Source organism: Corylus avellana, chromosome ca5 (assembly GCF_901000735.1).
Source record: "Corylus avellana chromosome ca5, CavTom2PMs-1.0".
NCBI lineage: Eukaryota > Viridiplantae > Streptophyta > Magnoliopsida > Fagales > Betulaceae > Corylus > Corylus avellana.
This window is the reverse complement of record NC_081545.1, coordinates 30,920,272-30,946,421: the sequence shown is the minus strand read 5'-3', so window position 1 is coordinate 30,946,421 and position 26,150 is coordinate 30,920,272. Positions and strand designations below refer to the sequence as shown.

Below are 26,150 nucleotides of genomic sequence, written 5' to 3'. Positions count from 1 at the left end.
TCATAACCAGATTGAGATCCACAACATTTAACTGGACATTAGGCAACCATTATAAGAAAGATCATGTGGGACTTGAATGTCCGCGTAAGTGACCGAGCAGTTCAAAATCTATTTAAGCAATAAAATTTCATATAGATTATCTCACGATAATTGCCCAAATTGCTAATTGCTGTGTATCTCTAATCTGCATGGCGCATGCCAAAAACACCGGATGGTATTGGTCAATAAGTTGACAAAATGGTCTCCCTTCTTAAGATATTCAATAGCTAAAGCAGCAAGCGAAAGTCATGTTTTACTGGCCTTTTACGCAACGTCAGTGCTACACCATCTGCAACTGCGACAATGTGCCATGGAGCATGAGAACAATAAATATCTTGTGACATAGGGATCTGATCCGTGCTAAAAATAAATAATTAATTAATTAAATTAAATAAAACATTGAAAAAAATCTAATCTCCTCCGGGGATATGACAAAATTGGGGACATGATAGTACTGTACAAGACTACAGAAGAAGGATCAAAATATATGTATATATGTGGAGACATCGCTCAAATAATAGGCACCAAGATTGATTGACCAACCTTTAGAGCAAGCCGTCAATTTACAACAAATGTTACAGGTGCTGTCAGCCACGGGGAGTAAGGCTCGGTTAGCTCTTGAAGCTGCAGGCTGGATCAGCTCTATACAACATAACAGAAAATTATTTGCTGCAGTCAAGTCAAGTCAAATTTGGGACATTGCGGTGACTATCGGCAAACTCGCGGACAAGACGCTTTAGAACTCTTCCACCTTTGCCTTGCATATGCCCGTAACTACTTTTTCCCCCATCACAGCTTTTGCTCTCAAGATAGTCTGAGGCTGCACCAGCAAGAGCTTTCAACCAAACTGGCACTAGAGATTCTGCTTCTCCATGGTTTAGATATTCAACTGGAAGCCCATGCACCTGTAAAACTCAAGCGGTCAAATAATCTGAAACGAAAGAGAAGAAACAAAGAAAGTACAGATTGCCATGCATGCATGAGACTATTTACAAAAGCAGAGTAAGCAGATCGTTGGATACAAGTAACTCATGAATACAGTAGTGTGCAAGCGTGTGTGTAAGTACGTTGACTATGGGTTTTTCATGTGGGGGTTCTAAAGGAAATAGATCAATGGAAGATTCTTTAGCGAATGAAGGTTTTGAATTTCACCAATGCTACTACATATATGAAAGTTCTCGATCATCAGGCAAGAGAGAGAGAGAACCAAAGATATCATCAAACTTGACAAATTTGAACCTCCAATTTCAGGAGGTTAGTTTGTCATACATTATTCATATATCATCAATTTCTTGCCACTAAGCTCACAGATGCAACCTCAATTGGGCATACTCTAAATTCATTTGAATATATAGGTTTGTTCCATCAAGCCACATTTAATATGTTTGCCTGCTTACATTTTCCATCAGGAAGCACTAACATGAAACATGACCTCCTAAGGACCAGTAGGGCACACACTTCCCTCTTGGATGCATAACATGGCGGGAAAAGGGCCTGTTTCAGGTTGGGTTCAAAATAACCTATCCTGAAAATGAACCTGTAATTGCGTATAATATAGTAGAACAAAACCCAAACAATATCTCCTGACAGTAAATCTTAAGACTTAAAGATATGTGGAAAATAAGTTACTAAGTACTAGTCAAATTGATTTTGGACTATTAGGTACAGTGGCATGAATTCCAAACTGAACCTGCCCAATTTAACTTAGCTGGATTTAAGTTACTCAAAGACCACCAATTTGGTAGAAGACAACCCTAACTAGTATGCAATGCATAGGCCAACCAACTTGGCAGAAGACACAACCCCAGCTAGTTTGCAATGCATTGGCCAAGTTTCCTGTTTTCTAGCTCAGGAATAAACACACACACACAAACACATTGTGCAAGAGAGAGAGAGAGAGAGACCGCTGAGTGTAGCCATCCATGCAAAGATTCCCAACAAAGATTAGCCTTCCAGGTAGTTCTCTCACTTATACTGCAAACTGCTGCCAATTGTTGCAAGATTGTCGCACATTTGTGAACCTATAAAGAGGGAGCAGCAAATAACTTCTTAGCTGTATTCCATATGGATGTAATCGCATTAACAAATCAATTGTCAATTAGGCAAATGGGTGTCCCCTTTAGAGTGAATTACTCCATTCTCTTTTGTATAGGAATTGGATGGAATACATACTAACGAGCCATTAAATTGGTCAAATCGTTTGCTTAAAATGCCCAAGAGACGAATAGCTATGTTATTGAGTTGAAATTTACATGAAGGTAAGTATCCACATTACAGCACCAACTTGTGTGACTCAATAGTTATGTGAACAACCAGGGAGTGCTATTCAATTTCAAAGTGCATAAAAAGGACCATTAAATAAAAACATAAATACTTTTGCCTTTATCACCCCAACTTTTCTTTTGTTGCTTTATATGAATGGATTATTTACTTTTGCTTTCATGATACGTCTGCATGTAGCAGTTAAACAAGTAACACAAGACATCTCATATCTCATTAGTTTCTTAATCATTAGCTTTCAAGTTTAAGGTAGAAAGCAGCAAACTGATCGTTAAAGCCCACACCATATGCACGTGTCCTGGTGCACTCACTAGCTAGCAAGTGAAAACCAAACTATACATGTTAAGGACAAGAGCTTCAAAATAAGACCAAAAAAGGATAAACAGTGTAATATGTTGGTGGCTAACAAAATTTCAGCACTTGAATGTTGCCGCTGACAATATTTTAAAGCAAATTTGGAAAAGGGGAAAAACTATGAGACTAGAGCATATCTATCCGAGCTGTGAACTGACCCAGACATCAATCCAATCAAGAGTTCAGGTCACTGAGTCAACAGTGGAATCATGGGTTTACACATTAGTAAAGGTACAGCTAACAGGTGTATAAATATTAGTCTGTTACAAGCTAGATAGCCTTCTGGTGAAGCAGAGTAATGGTGGTATACTTGGACCTCTGGTTCTTCGTGCAAGTCCTGCAGGGTCTGATAACTATGAACTAAAGCCCAAATATTAAAAAGGGTCCAATAAAAAAAAATCCTTGGCTCGAAGATAATGAGAAAATGGAACTTCAATCTTTACCCACACTAATTCATTTTATACGCTTTTTTACTTATTTGATTGAATTCCCTACTATACAAAGTTTTTCATAAAAATAGGCTATAGACACCTACACATAAATATTACTTACTCTGTGCATGTGTATGTACAGACATTAAGAACATTTTATTTACCCGTGACATTGCTGAAACACCAAGTAAAGCATACACCACATTCGATACAAGTCCCTCGCCACTACGAGATATGACCTGAATTGCCATGGCACTGAATGATCCTTCAAGAATACAACTTACGCACTCCAGCAAAGAGGCCAGGCCCGCATCCAAGAAACCTAAAGGCTCAACAACATTAGATCTGAAACACGTCATCTTGACAAAATTCAAATTAACCCAGCAATCTAAAAAGATAAAAATTCAACAGACACAAACTTATTCAAGAAACTTGTCGACCATACTTTTGTAACACAACTTACACAGTTTTTTTTTTTTTTTTCCCTTTATAATATGGGTAAAAGGATCAGTAATAGAAACATAATTTTATTTAATGTCTAGTAAAGGTCAACTGCATAGCATTGGGAACACCAACTTCATGGAGAATAACAGAAATCAGCTGCAATGTAGACTATGTTTTGATAATTTAGTGGTCTGCTTAGAATTTTAAACAGATATATAACAAAACGCAGCAGTTGTCGATACTATGATTATGAACTTCCTCCATGCTTTAAACTGCTGGGTTTTAAGCATATACATACACCATAGAAAGCACCTAAAGAAAATGATGCTGACGGTCCTATTACTTTGATTTAGGGATTCGCCCTCCTTAATAAGAGATTTTACAACCAAAGACAGCTGATGTAAGACCCAAGGAGACTCGACTTGCTCCCCTTATTTAAGGCACATAAGTAGAAAACCTGTTTGTAAAGCAAAGCAGAAGATAGGGATCTACAATCTACACAATGGCTGGCAATATAAGCATGCTGAAGGTAAGATTAACCAACGAGCAAGTGTAGCACCCACCCATTAAGAAACTTGGATGTGTTTCTAAAGGGGCTTAACAGATTGAGCTGAAAGGCAGTTTGTTAGTCTTGGCCCGAGGCCTTGGCCAAGGAGGTAAAAGAATGGGTAACTCAGGGTAGGTCTTAAGCTTGAATCTTACCGAAAATTGAATAAAATATTAATTTTGGAAAATGTAGATCCATCAGTTTCAACACCTAAGCATGTGGATCACATATAAGTAGTTTTTCATATAATTTGAGCCAGTACTGGAAGTGAGAAGTGAAGAGAGAATCAAAAGGACACATAATTAGCTGTGAAAAAAATTGACATATATCATGCCTTAACTGAAGATGACTTTAAAAATGCTAAAATGTTGAAGTGCATTTTGTTTGCTGGAAATACATGGCTGAGCTACAATGCAATTAATATGTCAATGACATACGATAATCAGCGTGCAGAAATTAAAAAAAAAAAAAAAAAAGGCATGTGTTATGCTTACAAGACAAATATGACATGGCTGCTAGTGCTGCCCCGCGATGCATAGCCGTGGAACATATAGCTGCCTTTTGGAAGGAAACTTCAAGAAGGGAACCACATGCAGCAAGTACTTCCTGCAACACATCAAATAACAGAAAATTTCAATGAAATGATTGCATAACACAATCCTTTTAATTTCTAAACTTCTGCGGAAGGAAATCTTTTTTCCCACTTGAAAAACAAAAATAAAAGAAGGAAAGCCATATGAAACCTTAGAAGAGCCACGAACGAACATGGATGCAAAATTTGTGTAGGCCTCCACTAGATCAGGTTCTTGGTCACATATATACGAAGAATTAAGAGCCATTACTGATGACGCATACGTAAATCTTTCAAAACTGGTGACAAATAAAGGTCCATAGTCCTCTCTATGACCAAATTCTTCAATAACAATAGAAGCTGAAAATAATGTATCCCAAAGAGAGGAAAATAAGTAATCACGTGTCTTAGAAAACCTCAATCTTGGCTGACATTACATGATATAGGTTCCAAATTCTTTTTTGACATAGTATAGGATATGAATGTGGGAATCATAATAGTTTCTTCTGATGTTGCATGTTTCAATATGTTGACTTTTTGAAAATCATTATCTATCAAAATTTCTATGATACATAAAAGTCTTATGGTTATAATGGAGAATCTCCATGGTCTTGATATGCCAACAGACAATGAATTTTAATAAATCAAAAACTAGCACCGCAAGAATTTATTCAGTCCTCAAGTAAGGCAACTTCGTAAGAATAAGGACAAATTCAATATGTTTAGCCCTCTTGTTTCATGCTTCTAGACAATAATTATATACCATAAACTCAACTATCAAGGACATTCCAAATTCTTCATCTTTTCTCTTTAAATAGGTATTTTCTATTTTATGTTAAAAATAACCAAAGTGATTGCAATAACAGATTAGCACCTTGATAATTGAATAGTTGTTAATTCTATAATCTCAAAGTCTTAACATTTTTTTTTTAAAAAAAAAAAAAAAAAGAAGGCAACATAAGAATCATGTTGCATGGGCTGTTGATGCAGGATTTCAAAGAGAAAGAAGCTTTATTAGTCTGATTTTGGAATTTATAATTCTGAGTTTTTATCTTAGTAAATTATATCAGGGAATTTAGTAAATTATGGAACAGGAGGCCTTCAGGGATTTTAGGTTTTGTAAGTATACTTGGGGTTGCTTTATTTATGGGTTTAATTAGAGTCAAAAAAAAAGGGGGGGGGGACCTACAAGGTTCATAGTTATAAGCAGCTTCTAATAGGAGTTGAGGAATCATGGTTCAATAGACTGATGTCTGTGAAATGTGGAACTCTAGTCTTTTGTATTGTTCTCAAGCAAACCCTAAAGGAATTTGTAAGGATTTAAGTCTAAACCTGGGTTCTAGTTGTTGTCTGGATTATAAACCGTCTCCAACAGAGTGCATCTCAACGTGGCTCATACTGAAAAGGCTAATTTTGATAATAATCGATATATCATTAAAAGTGAAAGGTGCAACCCGGACAAAAAATACTTAAATTATAGTAATAATATTTTGGAATGCCACAACCTTATATTTCTAATTTTGAAACACCTAATAAAATACACACATGTAACATGCATCAGCTTCCTATTCTCTCACATACGTGAATATTTTCCTACTGGCATTGCATACTCAAACATGTAGTTTGCCACCTGCTACCAACCATCATCAGAAATCTTTCCTCAACTCTGTTCTCTTAGGTAGGTAGAGAGCCATCTAATTCTGCCAATAGGATTAAGACTTTGCTCACTTTCAATCAGGCACTACTGGGAAAGCGGTTATGGAGGTATACTGCAGAAAGAGAAACTTTTTGACGACAGGTCGTGGATAAAAACTTTGATAGGTTTCCCAGTGGGTGGTGCTCTAAAGTTGTCACTGGGCCTTATGGGGTGAGTTTAAGGAAACGTATTAGGACGGGCTGGGATTCCTTTTCTAGTTTCATTAATATCCAGGTCGGTGATGGCTCTCGAACCAGATTTAGACATGACATTTGGTGTGGGAATCATCCGTTAAAGGATTCCTTTCAGGAGTTATTTGGCATTGCAAGGGATAGGGATGCTCTAGTGGCAAACCATATGTTTGCATAACGATGAGGTACATTGGGACATGAACCTATTTAGATTGGTGCATGAATGGGAGGTGGATTTTGTTTCTTCTTTTTTCAGTGCTCTATTCTTTGTGAGGATGAGGAGGAGAAGAAGATAAGTGTTGTTGGTTCCTTCTAAAAGAACGATCTTTTGAGGTCAATCTTCTCCCCAACGGTGACCACACGTTCCCTTGAAAGAGCATATGGAGGTCTAAGGCTCCTTTGAGGATGGCATTCTTCACATGGACAACATCCTTAGGAAAAATCCTAACTATAGATAATCCCTGTAACCATCACATCATAGTAATAATTTAATCTTGTATAAAAGACTGGCGAAACTCCTTATCACCTCCATCTTCACCTGTGATATTGTGAGAGATGTGGAATCTGGTTTTAAAATGCTTGGAGTAGAGTGAATTATGCTTAGACAGGTGGTGGAGCTACCGTCGTGTTGAAAAAGAAGGTTTAGTTGGAATGACTGGAATGACTTTAATGATGTTCGGAATGCAATCCCCTCTTTAATGTGGTGCATTTAGAGAAAAAGAAATGCTCGAAGTTTAGACGAGCTTGGATCTAAATATTGGTTTACTCAAATCCCTCTTAGAGGGAATCTTTGTTAACACCCTTCTTGAAGTTTCTAGCTTTGTAGATTTTTGTGCTCTTTTTCCTTGATCTTGATGTTGTTGGGTGTTTTTTCTTATATTCTTCCTATGTACTTGAGTTGCGCCCCTTGCGCCTTTTAGTAAATTTGTTATACTTATAAAAAAAATTTTAAAAAAAGTCATGGTGCCACAATCTATCTAGCTCTATAACCCCAAAAATTCATCAATTTGAAATCAAACAAGAACAAACACCGTGGGATTTATAAAATTTACCAAATAATATTATAGCTAGAAAAAGATTCAGTGCTCAGACACAATTGAGGTTCCTCAACATTGTGAGAGATGATAATGAAATGAAATAGTTCAATAAAATCTGGCAGAAGTTAAATTCGTCCTTTCCTGCGACATTATGCATATGTGATAACAATAACCTAATGTATCATTTACAATGTAATCCATTTAGAATGTGCAAAGCGCAAGTATTATGAAAGATGATCATTTTTATAAAACCAAAGAAACCATAACACTGAATTTCACCACTTGCAGATCATCATACAAACACCCTACCTGTTCTGATGTAGCATTCATGATTTTGGAATGACAAAAAATTTGTTGAAAGGCAATCAAGTACTCTGGGCAGTACTGTCATAAAGTGCTGGCCTGCACATCAAACAAAATCAGGTACTTTATATTATATTCTGTGGAGAGAAGATTCCATAACCTGTCAAGAAAACCACAATTACTGATCTTCTGTCATACCTGAAGATTGAATTGCTTGTGAAAGAGCCCGACAAGCTGCAGTGGATAAATTACCATTCTCCATGTGTCCAGACATAAAAAGTTTCTCCAGCATGGGCCAAAAAACTGTTAGAAGTGTAAGTATAGGATCATCTGCAGAAGGCCCAGTTGACAAAGACATTGGAAGATGACTGAATACAGTTCCCATTCTGAAATGACACAATCAGACATGAGAGCCAGACGAGAACTTGCATAACTTTCATGAGAAGGTAATGAATATTCAAGCATGAGAGAGCCCCCATATCAGTTGAGAACAAAAATGCATGCACTATAAGAGGGGGAAAAGAATCAACCCTTTAATCAAAATATCTAATGTTTAACTAGACAAGGCAGAATTCTAACAGCATTACAAATTGGAATGCAAAATTTTCTAATTCAGAAAGTCTATCATGTGTTGGGAAATGCGTCCAAATCAGTAATAATAAGTTACATATCCCAAAAGTCTAAAGTACAGAGAAATAGTGAAAATCAATTATATTATTTTAACACTTCCCATCAGGTACCTAGACTCCCCAGTCACATGCAATTTTGATCTCAAATGGGAGGTGTAGAATGGAGACATGGTTCAAACTCAGAACCATCTGGTCTAATACTATGATAAATTACTACTTATTCTGAAAGTCGAAATTAATGTGAAAGGGTGAACTCAATCATTTATATTGTTATAGAACTCCTCCATGTGTAAGGTTCTGTACTCCCAAAAACTTGAATTTTTTAACTTATAACTGAGGCATAGAATGGAAACAAACTTTCAAAGTCAAGACTAGTAACTGACACCCTAATAAATTACTACATGCCTAAAAACCTAAATTGACAGAAAGAAATGAATTATATCATTTGTGTTATTCTAACAAGACTCAAATCTTACTGATAACATCTGAAATCCTACCCTCCTAGTCCTAGACAAAACAAGCTAGCACAAGAACTAAATTGCAAGATTCCACATAAGATATCCAACTCATTAATCTTAATAACAGTACCTGTACATCCCTCTTGCGGCAGAGTTCAAAATTTGTGTATAAGTAGCAGGATCCTGTCTCAGAGAATGTTTGTTGTCTTCATCAACCTAAAAGAACATTAAGCTCGCAGATCTTAATCACTCCAAAATTGATTTGGTTATTATGTTTTTTGTTGCACTAACTCATAGTACAACCCCATAACAACAAATAGGCATCATAAATAACAAAAGAGAACATATGCAAAAGAGACTTACAAGTTTTCCAATAGCTTCGTAGCTAGAAGAAAGCAATCTAGCCAACAAGTTGCTCTTTAGCTCTTTGTTGGGAACAGAACCAAGTATCAGACTTATGGCACTGACAACTTCTTCCTCATATTCCAAAGGTAAATGCCTTTTCTCCAAAGCCTAGGAAACCAAACACTACTTATAAGGGAAGGACCATAGCAGAATATGCATTTCCATCAAATATTTGGCGAGAAGACCAAGAGAATGAACATATATGAATTAACAACTGTTAAATGGTATGGTAAGTATTATGAAAGTTGTATGAGATTTGGCAGTCAAATGATTGCAAACCATTATTTATCATCAGTTTGAGAACCGCCCCATTATTGGGTATGCTCAGTCATGCATATAACTAAAACAGTCAAAGATCCATTGGCTTGGATCAAACTTAATTGAAGCATACATACACTAATCAGAAACCTGGGACACACAAAAGTTCTCAAACAGTAATGGAACAAATTTCTAAAGCAAATCAAGTAGGATTCTGATGCCAACAAAATTGGCATACATGATAAAATTGATTGTGCTGAAATCACCTAGACATAAAATATTAGAGATAAACAGTTGAGTGACACATTAATTCAACACAAACTATAGTTACAGAAACTAGTTCACCTCTCCTATCCACATCAAAATTTCCAAGTTCGCAGATTCACAAATAACTGCAGAAGCATCTTCACAAACTTTACGCAGGGCTGAGGCGCAAGCATTTGATGACAAAGGTTCTGAGATTCCTGCAGCAAGAAATAGTCTGAAAATAGCAAATTAGTACCAAAAAGGAAAAGGTTAATGCCAGATCTAGTAATGCTAGATGATAATGAATAAAGATAATTTGGTTTTAAGGTCTAGGGAAAATAAATTTAAGAAGCTGAAAGCACACATCAAGAATAAATTCAATAATATGATCAAATGGTAGACACTCAACTCTACAAAGCCCACATTATAACAATATGGGGTTGGTTACTGAAATCCTTATTTGACATTCGGCCCTAAGACATCATATCAGATGATGCCTAAAATGTATAATACAAAGTAAAACGGAGAGACACTGTTTGAACATTATAGATGGATCTAAATCATATGAACTGATAAATAGAGGAAGAGAGTACGCACAGTATGGGCCTAGAATTTGTTTGAAAAGCAGTTATCCACTTGGAATAGGAACCAACAACGTCAGCCAGAGATCTGTACATCTAGAACAGAAATAAGCATCTTAGATACATAGAAGAAGGAACCACATCAAAAATGGATTCTCCTAGATTGAGGGCCTACTATTTTTTCCCTGGTAAAATAAACTCCTTTTAGAAACTAATCTGCACTGTAGAAAAGAAGAGGGGGAGGGGGAATGTCAGACATACAATGCACATGAAGCCCTTGAGCTCAGCAGTAGTTCTAACAGACAACATTATCACCAACTGCATAATCACAGAGAAATCAAAGGTTTGGCCCTCCTGTAGGACTACTTCAGCAACCTGAAATGTAAAATTTATACATTATTAAGGTAAAAAGTATATAAATAACAATGGCAATACATGCGAATCGACATGGTCCAACTTCAGGGAAACTCAAATCTATAGATCTGAATGGTTGGAACTCTTATAAGGGTTCTGAATAAGTTCAGACCCAGGTTGAGCCATTTAAGTAGCTAGCAGAGAGATACAACTTGAATTGCTTGCTTCTTGGAAAAGAAATTTGGGTCATTGTAGAAGTGGTAAAATATGGAATGCTATTCAACATTGCCTTATGTGGTCAATTTCGAGAGAAGCAACAGCTACACGCTTAATCGTGTAGAACATTCTCTTCCATTAATCGTATTTCTTGAGGTTATTGTATGAGGCTGGACGCAGTATTCCATCTTTCTCTTCTCTTGAATTTTCTGATTGTTTGAATTTCAGATTGTTATATCTTGAGGAATTCTCATGCACACTTCATGTGTAATTGGGTGTCTCTCTTTCTAAATGTATTTACTTAACAAAAAAAGATACAGCTTGATCACCGAAATAGAAACCATCAAACATTCCAACTTGAGAGGAGGAGACCAAGAAAAAAAGAAATTAAAATAAAATAGTTATCACAATTAAATAAACTGCTTAATGAGAGAGAGCTACAAGTGTGTTTGCATGTACATGTGTCTATAAAAATGTATATAGAAACTTTAAGGCATGGGAAGAAATGACAGCGGCGGGAGAGGCGCTTGGCGATGCGTGTGTTTACAAAGAAACTCTAATCAACAAGCACAAGCAAGACGAGTATTGACGAGGTGGTTGGAGTGTTGTGTGAACTAAGAAAACACCAATCAACACTCTGATTTGACACTCTTGCAAGGTGACGTAAGGAGTTGTTAAAGGGCACAGAAAAGTAACTCTAACACTATGTTAAATCACCAATCATCCCAAAAACTTAAGCTGATAGAAAATAGTAAATTTAATCATTTAATTAATACTTTAACAAGTAACTAGCTAATGCAACAACTAACAACATCTAAAAAGAAAAATCAACTAAGGTTAGAAATAGTAAGCTGTCCTCACCACATTAAGAGCAAATAACTTGCTCTCCACCTCCGTCCAAGGAATTGGTACATTTGCTGAGGCCCAACCACCAATGAAAAGCTTCAATTACATTAAATATTAAAAGTTAATAGGAAGAAATGTAGACCAAAAGGCAGATAGAAATACAATTAGGGTTCAAAAGGGTTATTTGAATGGTTCCAGATATGGATTTGGGCACCTAACAGCATATCAAAGTAAATCGAATATACATCACAAGTAAATAGGAAGAATTAAAGGGAGGGCACCACAATCATTAAGACTTTAATATCCATAATATCTTATATTGAGAAATTTTAGAAAATAAAAAATGTATCTAAGGATTTAATTGTCATTAACAGGATCACAATCAATCCACATGGAACAAACAGAGATTCAGGATGTTCCCGGAATTCGTGATTACCGCAATAATACCACCACTCAAACAAAAAAGTACATCATGATAAAACAGTAAAAATTATTAATAACTTCAGACATATACAGAGTAAATCATACTCTCTAAAACAGGCACCTTTTGTAAGAATGTAGCTGATCTTAAAATTTGACAAATATCAACCAAAAGTTCAACAAGATTCATCCTAAAATTGACAAGGCCATCAGGCAGGTCAAGATTTCCTCTCTCATCATTGAACGTAGATTCATCCACCTGTGAAAGACAAGATGTTCTTCATATCATTCATCTTCAAAAAAATTTCTGTTCAGAAAAAATAATAACTAAATGACTCTAATAACGAAACACAATGACGATATACAAACTGATCTTAAAATTTGGCAAACAAACACTCTGCAAACAATAGATTTAAAAATAAAATAAAAATTATAAATTATAAATTATAAAAAATAAATAAAAAAAATAAAAATAAAAATAAAAATAAAAATAAAAGAACTATTGGACAACCAGTTCAAACTTCTAACACATTAAACACATGAAATCAAACAGTATTCAAAAGCTTGCAATAATACACTAAGAAAGCAGAACTAGTCCTTGGCAAAGCCTAAAGTACTTTAAATTTGAGTATCAAATGATAAATATTATTAGTTCCAAAAGCTTAAGCCATCAGGAAGTTAGCCAACAATGTATACTAAGCACATTAAAACTATCTCTAACACTGCCACCACATGCAGGGGCCCACGCAATAGCATTGAACCAACTACGTATCTTGCACGTGGAAACAAACAAACACCAAAACAGAAACTAAAACAACAGAATGTGCATCACCAAGACTGAACTGAGGACCTCACAGACAACCAGACTTTGATTCTATGTTAGTTACCATTGGTACCAAAAGCTTTAGTTGTAAGGAAGTAGGCCAACAATGTATCAAGCTTACACAAACTAACTCTTTACATAATTAAACCAAAATATAGCAACATCAAGAGTAGCTAAGGAGCATGTGCCTCATAAGTGTAAGAAAAAAATAATTTGTAGACGTGTAAATTAGGAGTAGGTTTTCAACACACACATCGATGTTTTGATGAATAATAATTTTATTGAAAGAAAAGGGCAAAGCCCTCCTACATGAATAGTATAGAAGTGAGACAAATACCCTAAATGCGCCTACAATTCAAAAAATTAACAAGATCTAGAAGATTCGAACATGAGAAGTTAGGAACATAAACTATAAAACCTACCATAGCTACCAGAAAAGATATTTCCAAGGGGGTTGCATTTTGGATGTCTACCAGAAAACCTGATAAATAAACCCCAACCATAGCTCTCGAGAGCAATCAAAGACAAATGAGATTCAAGTTCTAAACTAAAATATAACAATTAATCATTTTCTATTTCAGGATAGAATATCCATTCACAGAATCAATTTCTTCCAAATGTTTTAATTTGAATGCCACAAAACTAACCATCAATCTTTAAAGGAACCACAGATGTAGCATATGTCAATATACAATCTAAACGTGTAGATTATAAATTTTAAGAAAAAAAATGTTCAAAAATGTAAACTTTAAGAACAAAAAGGCAAAGCAGCAACGTGTGATGAAAATGCCTGAAATTAACTGGATGTACTTGGCATCCACATAATTGAAACCAACAAAAGGCAACATCTATTAATCGCCTACCAAAAAAGAAGAGATATTTTAATCAAACCGACACAAAATCATCAATATACAATTACAATATAACAAGGAAAATAGACAAGGATAAACCTGCGCACGCAATAAAAGCGCATCAAGCAAAGCTGAGAATATGGAAAAAAACATGTCTTCCACATGTTTCCTACTTTTTGGACCATCCTCATCAAGGCCAAGAATATAGCTTGCAAAACTAGACCTGGGAAAGATAAATTATGCTCACAATTAGCATGCCTTAAATTTGCAGCAAAACATATCAGAATCTTCAACTCAAATGCACATAAGAACTACTTTTTTTTTTTACCTAATAATTTTATTAGAAATAAACAATAGAGAAGGGAACAACTTCAGTGCACAACAGGAAGCAACCATTAAAAACTGCATTACAATACATTTCTCTTACAGCCAAACCAACAAGAATTTAACAGAACTATTTTGCAAACATTGGGGGGGGGTGGGGTTGGAGAAAAGAAACTACGTTTTTTAATAGCTAAGTAATTCATTAAATAAATGCATAAAAAGGGCCACAATTATACTAACATGAAGTATACAAGAGAAACACCCAAAATGAAAAGCTAAAATCTAAAATCTAAAATTTAAAAAATAAAAATAAAAAATGAATAATCGACATATACTCGAAGGGTAATATTTGCTCTTATAGGAAAAGGCATAATGAGTAAATATATACACAAATTTAGCAAGTATATAAGTTCAAGGAGATGGTTAAAAGACATATACTTTTCTTGAACTTAAGAACTTCTTATCGTACTTTGATCCAAAAAGAAGGGTAATAAATTACCATCAAATTTCATTTTAATTGCCTAAGAGTTGGGGAACACATCAGACATATGATTCAAAATGTTTGCATATACTGTATCATCATTTGTTGGAGCTTACTTCTAGTGCAATTCAGTAATAAATTAACAGAACACTTGCATCATATAAGCCTCCAAATCCAACTACCTGGTTGCAAGTCAGGGAAGGCTTATGATGTAATAAATCCATGTACAAGGTGACTGAAAAATAAAAAACCAAATTCAAACTCAGACAGGAAACAGCAAAGCTCTTTATGAAAGTCCATAATGGAGAAGCCTCCAAACTTCGGAATACATCAGCAGTAACATCTTTCTAATAATTTCAAAAAAAAAAAAACATAAGATGAATAAAACAAAACAAAATGAAGTAAACAGGTTTAATCAGTTAAATGCATCAAGGTCTTGAAAACAATTTGAAGTTCAACCTTTTCATGGAAAACAAATACACCAAAAAAAATAATTAAATCAATGTCGGTAGTACCAGAATTGCAAAGTTGAGTCTGCAATCTCCCAATCTTCACTTGGAAATGCCACGCAGCTGCCAGTAGACATATGAGCAGGTTAGACATATCACAAAACAAATATCTGATGAATATATGATCTAAACAAACACCTTCAAGTAGGAACACAATTGCCAATCCATGACGAAGTTTTATCTTAAACATGCTTATGCAAGTTTCCTAAATCACATGCCCTAATATATTATCCTTTGTAAAGGCTTTTTTCATGCTTAATTACCAAGCAATCTTAATTTCCACAAAATCAACTTATAAATAATAAGCCTCACGCAAAGAGCTGTCAGCACATTAGAGACACCCAGGAGCACCGAATGAGTATATGTTTCTGAATGATACATTGTTTATCAATTAAACCTTTATATTCATAGGTCATTGCCTGTCAAAATATTAAAGAACAAAAACCAATATATTATAAATTATAAGATTGAGATATCACCTTAAGAGTGCATCCGCCAGAGCAAGTGCTTCAGCACTCGCTTCTACAATTAGAGATGGTGCCTAGTGTAAATCAAACAAGTTAAAAATGTTAATGAGAAAGAAAAAAAAAATGTTTATATATATATAAATCAAGTAGTGATTGTAAGCATCAAATGTTGTTGTGTCATTGTGTCACTGTCATAACAGTAACAACATAAACAATTTAGAGAGAACTGTTCGCCCATGTTAAATTCAAAAGCCTTCAAAAATGATTTTAAGTTGTGCAATTACAAAGAACAACATAAGATACTCACTCTATCTCAACATTGATGATGTGATTCAAAATAGCGTGATTATTAATGAAAATGTAGAAGCATAGTGATCTTCTTGAAATGTCCTTTAATATTAGAAGTGACAACTTTCAATAAGAATCTTGATTGCTTCTTGAGAAAATGTGAAAATAATATAGAAAATCAAATAAGTAAGAAGTTCCACTTTTGGAAAGTTTCATATATTTTGAGACAATCCAAAAAGGAAAAATTATCATTTATTTTGAAACGGAGGGAGTAGAAACACGTACAGCCTGCCCAATTTCTGACAACAAGCATGCAAGACCACCAATAACTTTCTCATCTCCCTTACTAAGAGCTGGTAGAAGAAGCACTTCTTTAAGAAAATGCACTCTGCATAACAAAACTTGGGGTAGCCCCTACAAAAGAAAGCACAACTCAGAGTAGATAAGATTGTAATCAAAGGCATCACAGGCATTGCAAAGATTTTTAACCTTAGCATGACAGCCATAGAGTTTAATTCAATTTTGCTTGAAAAACATTAGGTTAAGAGCATGTAGCTAAATTTGTGTTGCAAATGATTAGGGAATCCAAATAACCATGGGTTTAGTCAGTATTTCTTAATAAATAACATAGGTAAAATAGTCATAGTTTTATATATAATCATTGGAACGTCATCGATTTTCACAACATGGTATCCCCCCCTTCCCCCTTTAAAACCCTAACACCCTCGTCAGGGCCACATCATGTGGCATTACTATGTGGCTTTGATACCATTTGTAACGACTCAGGGAAAGCGCTAACCACATATGCACTATCACCCCAAAAGAATTAGTCAATTTGAAGCTTTCATAGAATCACTTATAAACTCAGTTTCACCTAATAAGTAAATTATGTGAGACTTAGCACCCATCAACATCTCTTATAAACCACTCACTCTCTATGTCGACTACTCATCTTCCCAATATGAGACCAGAGTATTACAAAGAAAGAGTGGGGTGTTTTCTAGATTTGTCAAACCTGAGGTGGGAGACAAGTCTAAGATAAAGTTTTGGCATAATTAGTGGTGTGGGGATTATCCCCTGAAGGCATCTTTTGCAAAATTGTTTAACGTTGTTCGCTATAAGGAGGCTCTAGTGGCAAATCATGTGCAGTTCTCTCATAGCAATCTCCAGTGGAATATTTCTTTTACCAAACCAATGTCGGATTGGGAGGTGGAACTTGGTCACTTCATTCCATAATCTTTTGTACTCTTTGAGGTTGAGACGAGGTGGCACAAATAAAATATGTTGGATCCCTTCCAAAAGGCGGAAGTTCAAGGTTTGATCTTTCTATCATACACTTTGCACTCTTGTTAGCTCCCCATTTCTTAAAGAGCATTTAGAGAATTAGGGCTATTTCAATAGTCGTGTTCTTTGTGTGAACAATGGCATTAGGAAAAATGTTGACTTTGGATAGCTTGTGAAAGATACACAAGCTAGTGGTAGACTTGTGTTGCATATGCAAGAGGAGCAGGGAGACCATAGATCACCTTTTTCTCCACTGTTAAGTAGCTAAAGAATTGTGGGTTTCGATCTTCCAACTTTTTGGTGTAGAGTGGGGCATGCCTCAAAGGATGGTAGAATTGTTCGATGGCTAAAGAGGTCAATTGGGAAGTCGTTTCATTTTAGAAGCTTGGAGGATGGTTCCTCTATGCTTGATGTGGTACATTTGAAGAGAGTGAAACGCGAGGAGTTTTGAAGATCATGAAAAATCGGTGTTGGAGTTAAAAGTTGTTATGTTCAAATCACTTTATGCTTGGATGGCAGTGTACAATAATCCTCGCTTTTCTAGTTTAACAGAATTTCTAGACTTGTATTCTTTTTCTCCCTAATTATGGGACTTTCTTGTATACTTCATGTGTACTTGGGTTTAGCTCCTCGACGCTTTTTTAGGTTGATTTACTTATCAAAAAAATTCAAAGAACCTTTTTTTTCTGATCTAAGAAAACATTCATGAACTAGATCTCAAAAAATTTTTTTTTTTGATAAGTAATAATGCATTAAAAGAGCGCAGAGGGGCGCCACCCAAGTACACAGGAAGTATACAAGAGAGCGACTAAGTAGGGGAGAAAGAAGAAGAGAACATAAGGAGAAAATCAGAAAAGTTGATCACTAAAGGAGCAAGCCAGCCTGAAGTCCAAGTGAATAAGGTGTACAAAAAGAAAAGAATAAGGTCCTCTAGATTCCTCGACGCATCTTCGAAGCATCTCGCATTCCTTTCCTTCCAAAGGCACCAAAGGAGACAAAGGGGAGCCATCTTCCAAACCACCGCACTACTCGTTCTCCCACCCGCCCACCAACTAGCGAACATCTCTTTTACACTTCTAGGCATAACCCAACACATGTTAAAGCGAGAAAAGATAACATCCCACAACTTCCGTGCGACTACACAATGAAGAAAGAGATGATCCACGGACTCCCCATCCGCCTCACACATACAACATCGATTAATCACAACGATGCCTCTCTTCCGAACATTGTCCAACGTGAGAGGTTTCCCAAGGGCAGCCGCCCATGCAAAAAACGCTACTCTCAAAGGAGCCTTGGTACGCCAAATGCTTTTCCACGGAAAGTGATTAGGAACCTTAAGGGCAAGCATCCTATAGAAAGAGCGGACCTCAAACTTCCCTTTACTTGAGTGAATCCACCACATCCGGTCCTCCCCTTCCCCCCTAATCAAAGACGAGTACAAGAGCGAGAAGAAAGAGGCTAAGGCCATCTCCTCCCAATCATGAATACTGCGGGTGAAAGTAACATTCCAGTGAACCATCCCGTTTACACACTCTCGGATATCCGCAATGGAAGCGTCCTTATTGCAAGCAATATTAAAAAGACCCGGGAAGGCATCCTTGAGAGACGTCTCACCACACCACCAATCCTCCCAAAATTTAACCTTCCCTCCCACACCAGGATCTAATCTGAAGTGACCCCGAAACGACCTCCAAACTCCACAAATGTGTTTCCATAACCCCACCCCATGCGTTCCACGAGGAACTTTGGAGCGCCAACCCCCCCAAACCACCCCATACTTAGCCACCAAAATACTTCTCCACCAAGCTCCTTCCTCATTTGCAAATCTCCATAACCATTTCCCCAAGAGAGCTTGATTGAAAAGATGCAAACTCCGAATCCCTAGTCCTCCCTCAGCAATTGGAGAACACACCTCATGCCAGCTTACCAAATGGAACTTAGTCTCATCCTTGAACCCCCCCCATAAAAAATCCCGTTGAATCTTCTCAATCCGATTCGCCACGGAAATAGGAATGGGAAAGAGAGACAAAAGATAGGTGGGGAGATTGGATAGAGTGCTCTTGATGAGAGTGAGCCTTGCCCCCTTGGACAAATAAGAACGCTTCCAAGGGGCCAATCTTCGAGCAATTTTCTCCAACATGCCATCCCAAATAGCCAACTGCTTGAAAGACGCCCCTAGCGGAAGCCCCAGGTACTTCAAGGGCAAAGAACTAGTACCACAACCCAAAACACCAGCCAACTCAACCGTCTCCACCGAATCTCCGACTGGAACCAAAACAGACTTGGCCCGATTAACTTTTAACCCTGAGACCGCCTCGAAACCAATAATGATAGCTTTAATAAATCTGACATTTTCAGATGATGCCCCACAAAACACCAACGTATCATCAGCAAAGAGAAGATGGGAGACAGAAACCCGCCCATGCTCCCCGGCACCCACATAGAAACCATTGATGAAACCCCTACTAATAGAGGCATCAATCATCCTACTGAAAGCCTCCATGGCCATGATGAACAAGAAAGGCGAAAGAGGGTCGCCTTGTCTAACCCCACGCGAACTCCCAAAGAAACCGGAAGGTGAACCATTGATCAACACCGAGAACCTCACCGACGAGATACAATGTTCAATCCAAGAGCACCATTTCTCACCAAAACCGCACCTTTTTAAAAGGTAGAGAAGAAACTTCCAATTCAAGTGATCGTAAGCCTTCTCCATATCCAACTTACACAAGAGACCGGGATCCCCAGATCTAAGCCGGCTGTCCAGGCATTCATTGGCAATAAGCACCGAATCCAAAATCTGTCTTCCTTTGACGAATGCATTTTGCGGATTGGAAATGACCCGGTTCATGACTCCCTTCATTCTATTGGCTAACACCTTCGCAATAATCTTATAAATCCCTCCCACAAGGCTAATAGGACGGAAGTCCTTCAAATCGGATGCCCCATGTGACTTCGGAATAAGAGCAATGAATGTAGCATTGAGACTTTTTTCGAACTTGCCTCGATCATAGAACTCCACAAAAACAGCCATGATGTCCTTTTTGATCACCTCCCAGCAGTCCTGAAAGAAAGCCATAGAAAAACCATCCGGGCCTGGGGCCTTATCCCTATCCATCTTTTTGACCACCTCCCATACCTCCCTTTCCTCAAAAGGAACTTCCAGACTAGAAGACTCTTCCCCTTCCAACATATCGAGATGAAGATTATCCAACCTCGGTCTCCAACTAAGAGTCTCTGTGAAGAGCGTCTTATAAAATCGAGTAATGTGACTACTAATAGCCTCTTGATCAGAGATAGCAGTGCCATGAATGATCAGAGACTCAATATAGTTCTGTCTTCTATTGGCATTAGCAATCCGATGGAAGAATTTGGTACACTTGTCACCCTCTTTCAACCACCGGATTCTAGATTTTTGCCTCCAGCTGATTTCTTCTTGAAGGAGGGAAACTTCTAACTCCCTAGCAAGCACCCTTCTCTTCTCGATCTCCTCCGTGGATAAACCTCTCTCTTCCTCCACCCTATCCAAAGCTTTGATATCTTCCATAAAGCTTAGTTAAATTGAGTTAATTGGAGCATCTTATGAATCAATTAACCCTTGGTATTGAATAACTTGAAACCAGGCATGCATAGCATACAATAGGAGAAAAGTAGGTTACATCCAACATAAACATATACTATTAGAGGTGGACATGGCCCAGACTGCTTGGCCAGCCCCACCCAGATTCTCAACCCCTGGGCCATAACCGCAAGGCTAGGCTGGGTTGATTTTGCATTGCCTAAAAGTATTTCAGGCCTAACTTGGGTTTGAAAATCAATTGCCTGGTCCAGTCCAGTCCAGTCCAATTAATTCTAATGCTATTTTGCCATATTTTGCTTTTTGATGTGATTTAGACCCCTGACCTTGAATATCTATTTATGATTCAACCTTTAACGGTTTAGGTTACAAACTTTTAGTGGTATAAATAAAAATAAAAATACATATTAAAAGGATTAAACAAGTCGGGCTGGCTTGGAACCAAGCCCACCTGCAGCTCTCTCTGGCCTTGGCCTGCAAAAATCAGGCCAGAGATCCAGTCAGGCCAGCAGTTTTCACTTAAACACGTGGTGATGGCCCAGCAGAGCCCATGAGTGGGTCCAAGTGTATGCATACATATAGAAAGTGATTACATAGTGTTCATGAGAAAGGGTATGACATACCTCATGTCGACTGACAAGTTCAGTGAGAACTTCAATGGCTAAATCAAATGAAGATAAAACCTATAACCAACAATGTAGCTATTAATTACATACATGACCGCCATAAATATTAACACTCCATTCAACAGTCAGTGCAGTTAAGAATATAAGGCTTACCTGAAGAGAACTGAATACAAAATTTAGAAGTGGATGTGCTGGCAATGAGCCCTGAGGAATCTCCGAGAAGCACCCGGCTCGAACCTGAGAGTGAGAGGGTTGTTATGATAGGAAACCAGAGGTGACAGAAAGCCTCAATATGATGCATTTGCATATTATTTAAACAAAAACAAAACAAAACAAAAAAGAAGCAGAAGAAGAAGAAGAAAGAAAAAAAGAAAGAAAGACCATGCCAAAACTAAGAACGAAATTTTGTCATAACTTAGGTAAAAACTAATGAAGCACAAGCCAGTGTTTGATTCAGCAAACAACTCATTATTTGATTGCAGTAAAAACATGCATTGGGTTTAAACAGAATAAGCCATTAGCAGAACTTAAACAATTTTCATACCCAACTCAGTAAGCAACGCAGAATCTTTCTGTTCGGTTCATAAAGTTGTGCACCTCCATCAAACCTTTTCTCGGATTGCTGCAGCAGGAACTCAAGAACCGTCGGGGTACGCGAAAGAAGCTGTGCAAGAGAGAATTTAAGGCCAATCAAATGGAACCACCAAAAGGAAATAAGAAGGAAAAGCAATAAGATAAAAAGAGTCTGTAAAGCTAACCTCTCGGCAGTACTGGCTTCTGCAGGCTGGACTTATTTTGCTATCAGCATTTTGGTTATCGAAAACTTCTTCTGGCAGAACTGTGAGCATCTCCAACACTGCAATATTTCCGTCATCCTGGCTCTGCAAACTCTGGAGACTGTAAAAGAGCTGCTCTATAGGTTTCCCATTCTCAACAGCACGAAGCATAAGGGCAGAGAGCGCAAGACAGATTTGCGTTAGAAGCTGCCGTGAAAACAACAAAAACCCATCAAAAATTAAACAAATAAAACAAACCCATATCCTAAACCCTCTAAAAAGTGAGTCAAACGCACCTGAGGAGGGCCCGAGCTGAATCTCTTGGCGGCCAGAAGAAGAGCATTCAGCAAAGCGTCCTTAGCTCCGAATTGCAAATAATGGCCTTCATTTTGGATCTGCAATGCCAAGCATAACTTGAAAAAAATGAAGAAACTTCGACGGAATTACAAACAAATTCCTCGCGATTATGCGAACAACACGACCGTTCAATAGGCAAAAACTATTGTAGCACCTTTCGTTTGAGAATCTGGGCGGCGAAGAACTCGACCTCGAAGGAGAGGGAGGGTGAGGGGGAGGGAGAGGGGGAGGTGGAGGTGAGGATGGAAGTGGCCACCTCCCAAGCAGCGTCGGTCTGCTGGAACTGCACCAGCCATTGATTGGCTGCCACGCGGTTGCACGACTGGATGTCGTGGTTCAGCACGTGCACCGCCTCCGCCACCTTCATTTGCAACTCCATCTTCTCTCTGCGTGGCAGTTAGGGTGAACCAGATGGAGGAGAGAGAGAGAAAGGTGGTTTATTTATTTCAGGTTTTATGATAATTCTCACTTTCTAATTTCCTAAACGAATCCTTATTGATCGTAAATTACCCGTTTATTAATTTTCACCGAAAATTAAAGAAAGAGCTTCTTTCCCCTTAACAAAGCCCACGGTCGTCAGTCCAACACATTTGCTTATTGAAGTATGGGCCCACAAATCCTCAGGCCCGTTTGTTAAAATATTCTTTCAAACTAAAAATTAAAAAAAAATAATAATAATACTAACAATCAGACTAAGAAAATCCATACAACAATGAATAGTTGGTCTTTCTTCTTCTTCTTCTTTGAAGAAGTTCAGCAAGGTTTGATGCAAGTCGGCCATTCTCAAGAAAAACAGTATTGGAGAAGCTTTGCTAAAAAGATGGGGAAAAGGGCAGGCTCGGCCCACACGTAATGTCCATTTGATTTCACAGTTTCAAAATATATAGTTTAAAAAATGAAGGGCCGATTCCCCCAACCCATTAACTACCATCCTCTTTTACTAGACTTGGGATGGCTAGCCTAAGTAGGGCTAAAATAGCGAGCCCAACTACTTTAATTGTTAATTGTTTAACCCTTTTTTTAAGGCGGTCAGGAATAATTGCTAATCGCTAGAGCGATGCAGTTAGCAATTTTATGATTTGAAAAACCACTAACCACACACACATATATATGAAACGACGTTGTTTTGATGTTTAAATATATTAAAAAATAAGTATAAAACTCTAAAAATAGCGTCGTATGTAATAGAATATTAACGTAGAAACAACGCCGGCTGATTTTACTAACTGTTTAGACGGTTGCGGTTTGCGGTTTTAGTCAATTACTGCTAACCGTAACCGCCTTTTCACCCTTACCCTTAAGGCTTAAGAGAGTAACCTTCCATTTTATATATATATTATTGTAAGTGACCAATATACTATATGATTGGAGCTGGCATGACACATTAATATATAGATCTATTAATTTTTTTTTAACAACCTAAAACTATTTATTATTTGTGCTTACTACATAGAGTTTTTTAGTTAATTTTTAAATTAAAAGAACTATTTGTCACAACTATAAACGAATTATGATCATCTCAATTTCAAATTAAAAATTAATAGTATCAATTCCATGATTATAATTTAAAATTAGTACATGTAATGGTGTGTATGATGTCACATTATTTAAAATATTAAAAACGTGTCAACATTAACATCAACTATAAATTCAACCCATTAAATATAAACTATCAATTTTAAATAAAATTGAGAGCATCTTCATCTCCTATAACTACATGGACCAACTTAAACGATTTAAATAAAACTAAAATCAAAGAAACAGTGGACGTACGTGTAGTGTGGGCGTAAAGCCATTTGGCAAAATGAGTCAGAGCTTATCCGAAGTCCTTGACAAGCTCAACTCTCACGCTCCTAGCTGAGCACGTGTACTCCCCCACTCAATTATGAAGGCTTAATGGAAAATTCGAAAGGTTTTAAGAGTGCTAATTTTTTAAAGCATTTTTAACCATCGCTCCTTTTCGCTTTTAAAAAATACAAAATAAAAAATATGAAGGCTTAATGAGAGGTGCAAACCACGCGCTCCACTGGCTTGCCTGGGATTCGCATCCTTTCAAGTCGGGCTTTTGTTTGAGGGACAAAGCATCAGTGAGTGGATAACGTCGAATCTTCCATCTTAAACTTTCTTTACCAATCCACGCTTTTAGAGGTTTTAAAGTGCACGAGAAGTTTCCTTCCACAAACTCGTACACCTATATATACATACGATAATATTAAAATGTTTTGCATTTGATGTTATATATATTGTCTCTATCTCCAACACAAACTCATCAAGCAATGGATTCTTCTTCCGCCATCATCAAGCAACAAAGCAAGCATGTTTTCATGGCTGAGCAGGAGGAAGCTCAAGATCATCATCATCATGATCATCTTGACTCATCATCATCGGATCAGCTTGCAACTGGCCCTTTGAGTGATCTGTCTTCTCTCCTTCAACAACTTCCCATTAAGTAAATTACTTAACCCTCCCCTGCTTCTCTCAAATTAGTTAATTAATTGATGATTTTTGTTTCTTAATCTCTTGTTTGTATGTATGTATATATAGGAGGGGGCTTTCAAAGCACTACAAAGGGAAGTCGAGGTCGTTTACTTCATTGTCGGACGTTAGATGCATGGATGATCTTGTGAAGGCCGAGAAGCACCGTTACAGCAAGAAGTTGAAGCCATGCAAAAGCTATGTAGGGTTAGTTCCTTCGTCGAGGGTCATTTCGAAGAAGGGTTCATGTTCTTTCCTCGGTGCAAATAGAAGGCCTCCCATCCCAGTACAAGTAGCATCTCTATCCAAACCGCTTTGTTAGCTTAAAAGGATGGAGTAGCTAGATTCTTTTTTAGAAATTGATCTGAAGTTCCAAACTCATGTATGTTTTCCTTGTTTATCGGGAGACTTGCATTTGTTAATTGGATATATGTATACATGGCAATCGATGCAGCACCATACTGCACGCGCGTCAGATTGAAGTTATATATATAAATATATTTTCTTTGAATTATTGTTCACAAGTGTTAGATTTTATTGTTTTAAACTTTACATTTTATAATTATTTTGATTTTAGGACATCCATCTCTTATAAAGTGAGAATATTGATTTTTAAATAAAGTTTTTTAATATTAATTATTATGTTATTATATATATTAAACTTAAAATTGCCTTATTTAGATTTTTTTTTTTTTTTTGGGGGGAGCCTTCAACCCAGTTAATTTATAATTTATCTTGAGCAGCCTATGCTAGTCAGAGTTTTGATTCCGGCGGCCGAGAGTTGTTCTAAAGCTCTAAGAATCTTCCTTTAAAAAATTAAAAAATCTATTCAAAGTCGGGGAAAGATAATTTTTTTTTTTTCTAATTAATAAAGGGGAAAAAATTACAAGGGAAAGAATCATCCTCGTAGTTAATTTTTTGACTTCGAGAATTTAAAAAATACTTTTAATACTAAAAAAAATTGTCAAACAAAAAATTAGTTTGTTTGATACAAAATTCTAAA

The 26,150-nt window shown here is 36.9% G+C and overlaps 2 protein-coding genes across 3 annotated transcripts; one reads left to right on the top strand and one right to left on the bottom strand.

The window, feature by feature from the left end:
• Positions 1-397: 397 nt before the first annotated feature.
• Positions 398-23,100, bottom strand: LOC132183342 (transportin MOS14). 2 transcript variants are annotated; one of them, XM_059596762.1, is made up of 24 exons: positions 22,827-23,100; positions 22,612-22,710; positions 22,298-22,522; positions 22,084-22,203; positions 21,693-21,776; positions 21,537-21,596; positions 16,335-16,463; positions 15,774-15,835; positions 15,301-15,357; positions 14,080-14,203; positions 12,431-12,565; positions 11,902-11,982; positions 10,732-10,845; positions 10,487-10,566; positions 9,989-10,124; positions 9,344-9,493; positions 9,111-9,196; positions 8,092-8,279; positions 7,900-7,992; positions 4,839-5,026; positions 4,590-4,701; positions 3,269-3,426; positions 1,944-2,060; positions 398-944 (listed from the first exon to the last, which is right to left on the bottom strand). In XM_059596762.1, the coding sequence occupies exons 1-24, from the start codon at positions 23,049-23,051 to the stop codon at positions 720-722; spliced, it is 3,048 nt and encodes a 1,015-aa protein (XP_059452745.1). In that variant the 5' UTR covers positions 23,052-23,100; the 3' UTR covers positions 398-719. The 2 variants fall into 2 exon arrangements, with proteins under 2 accessions (XP_059452745.1, XP_059452746.1); XM_059596763.1 differs by lacking the exon at positions 21,537-21,596.
• Positions 23,101-24,870: 1,770 nt separating this feature from the next.
• Positions 24,871-25,658, top strand: LOC132182818 (protein OXIDATIVE STRESS 3-like). The gene is made up of 2 exons (XM_059596167.1): positions 24,871-25,121; positions 25,217-25,658. Exons 1-2 carry the CDS (start codon positions 24,904-24,906, stop codon positions 25,467-25,469), a joined length of 471 nt encoding a protein of 156 aa, XP_059452150.1. The 5' UTR covers positions 24,871-24,903; the 3' UTR covers positions 25,470-25,658.
• The last annotated feature ends 492 nt before the right edge of the window (positions 25,659-26,150 follow it).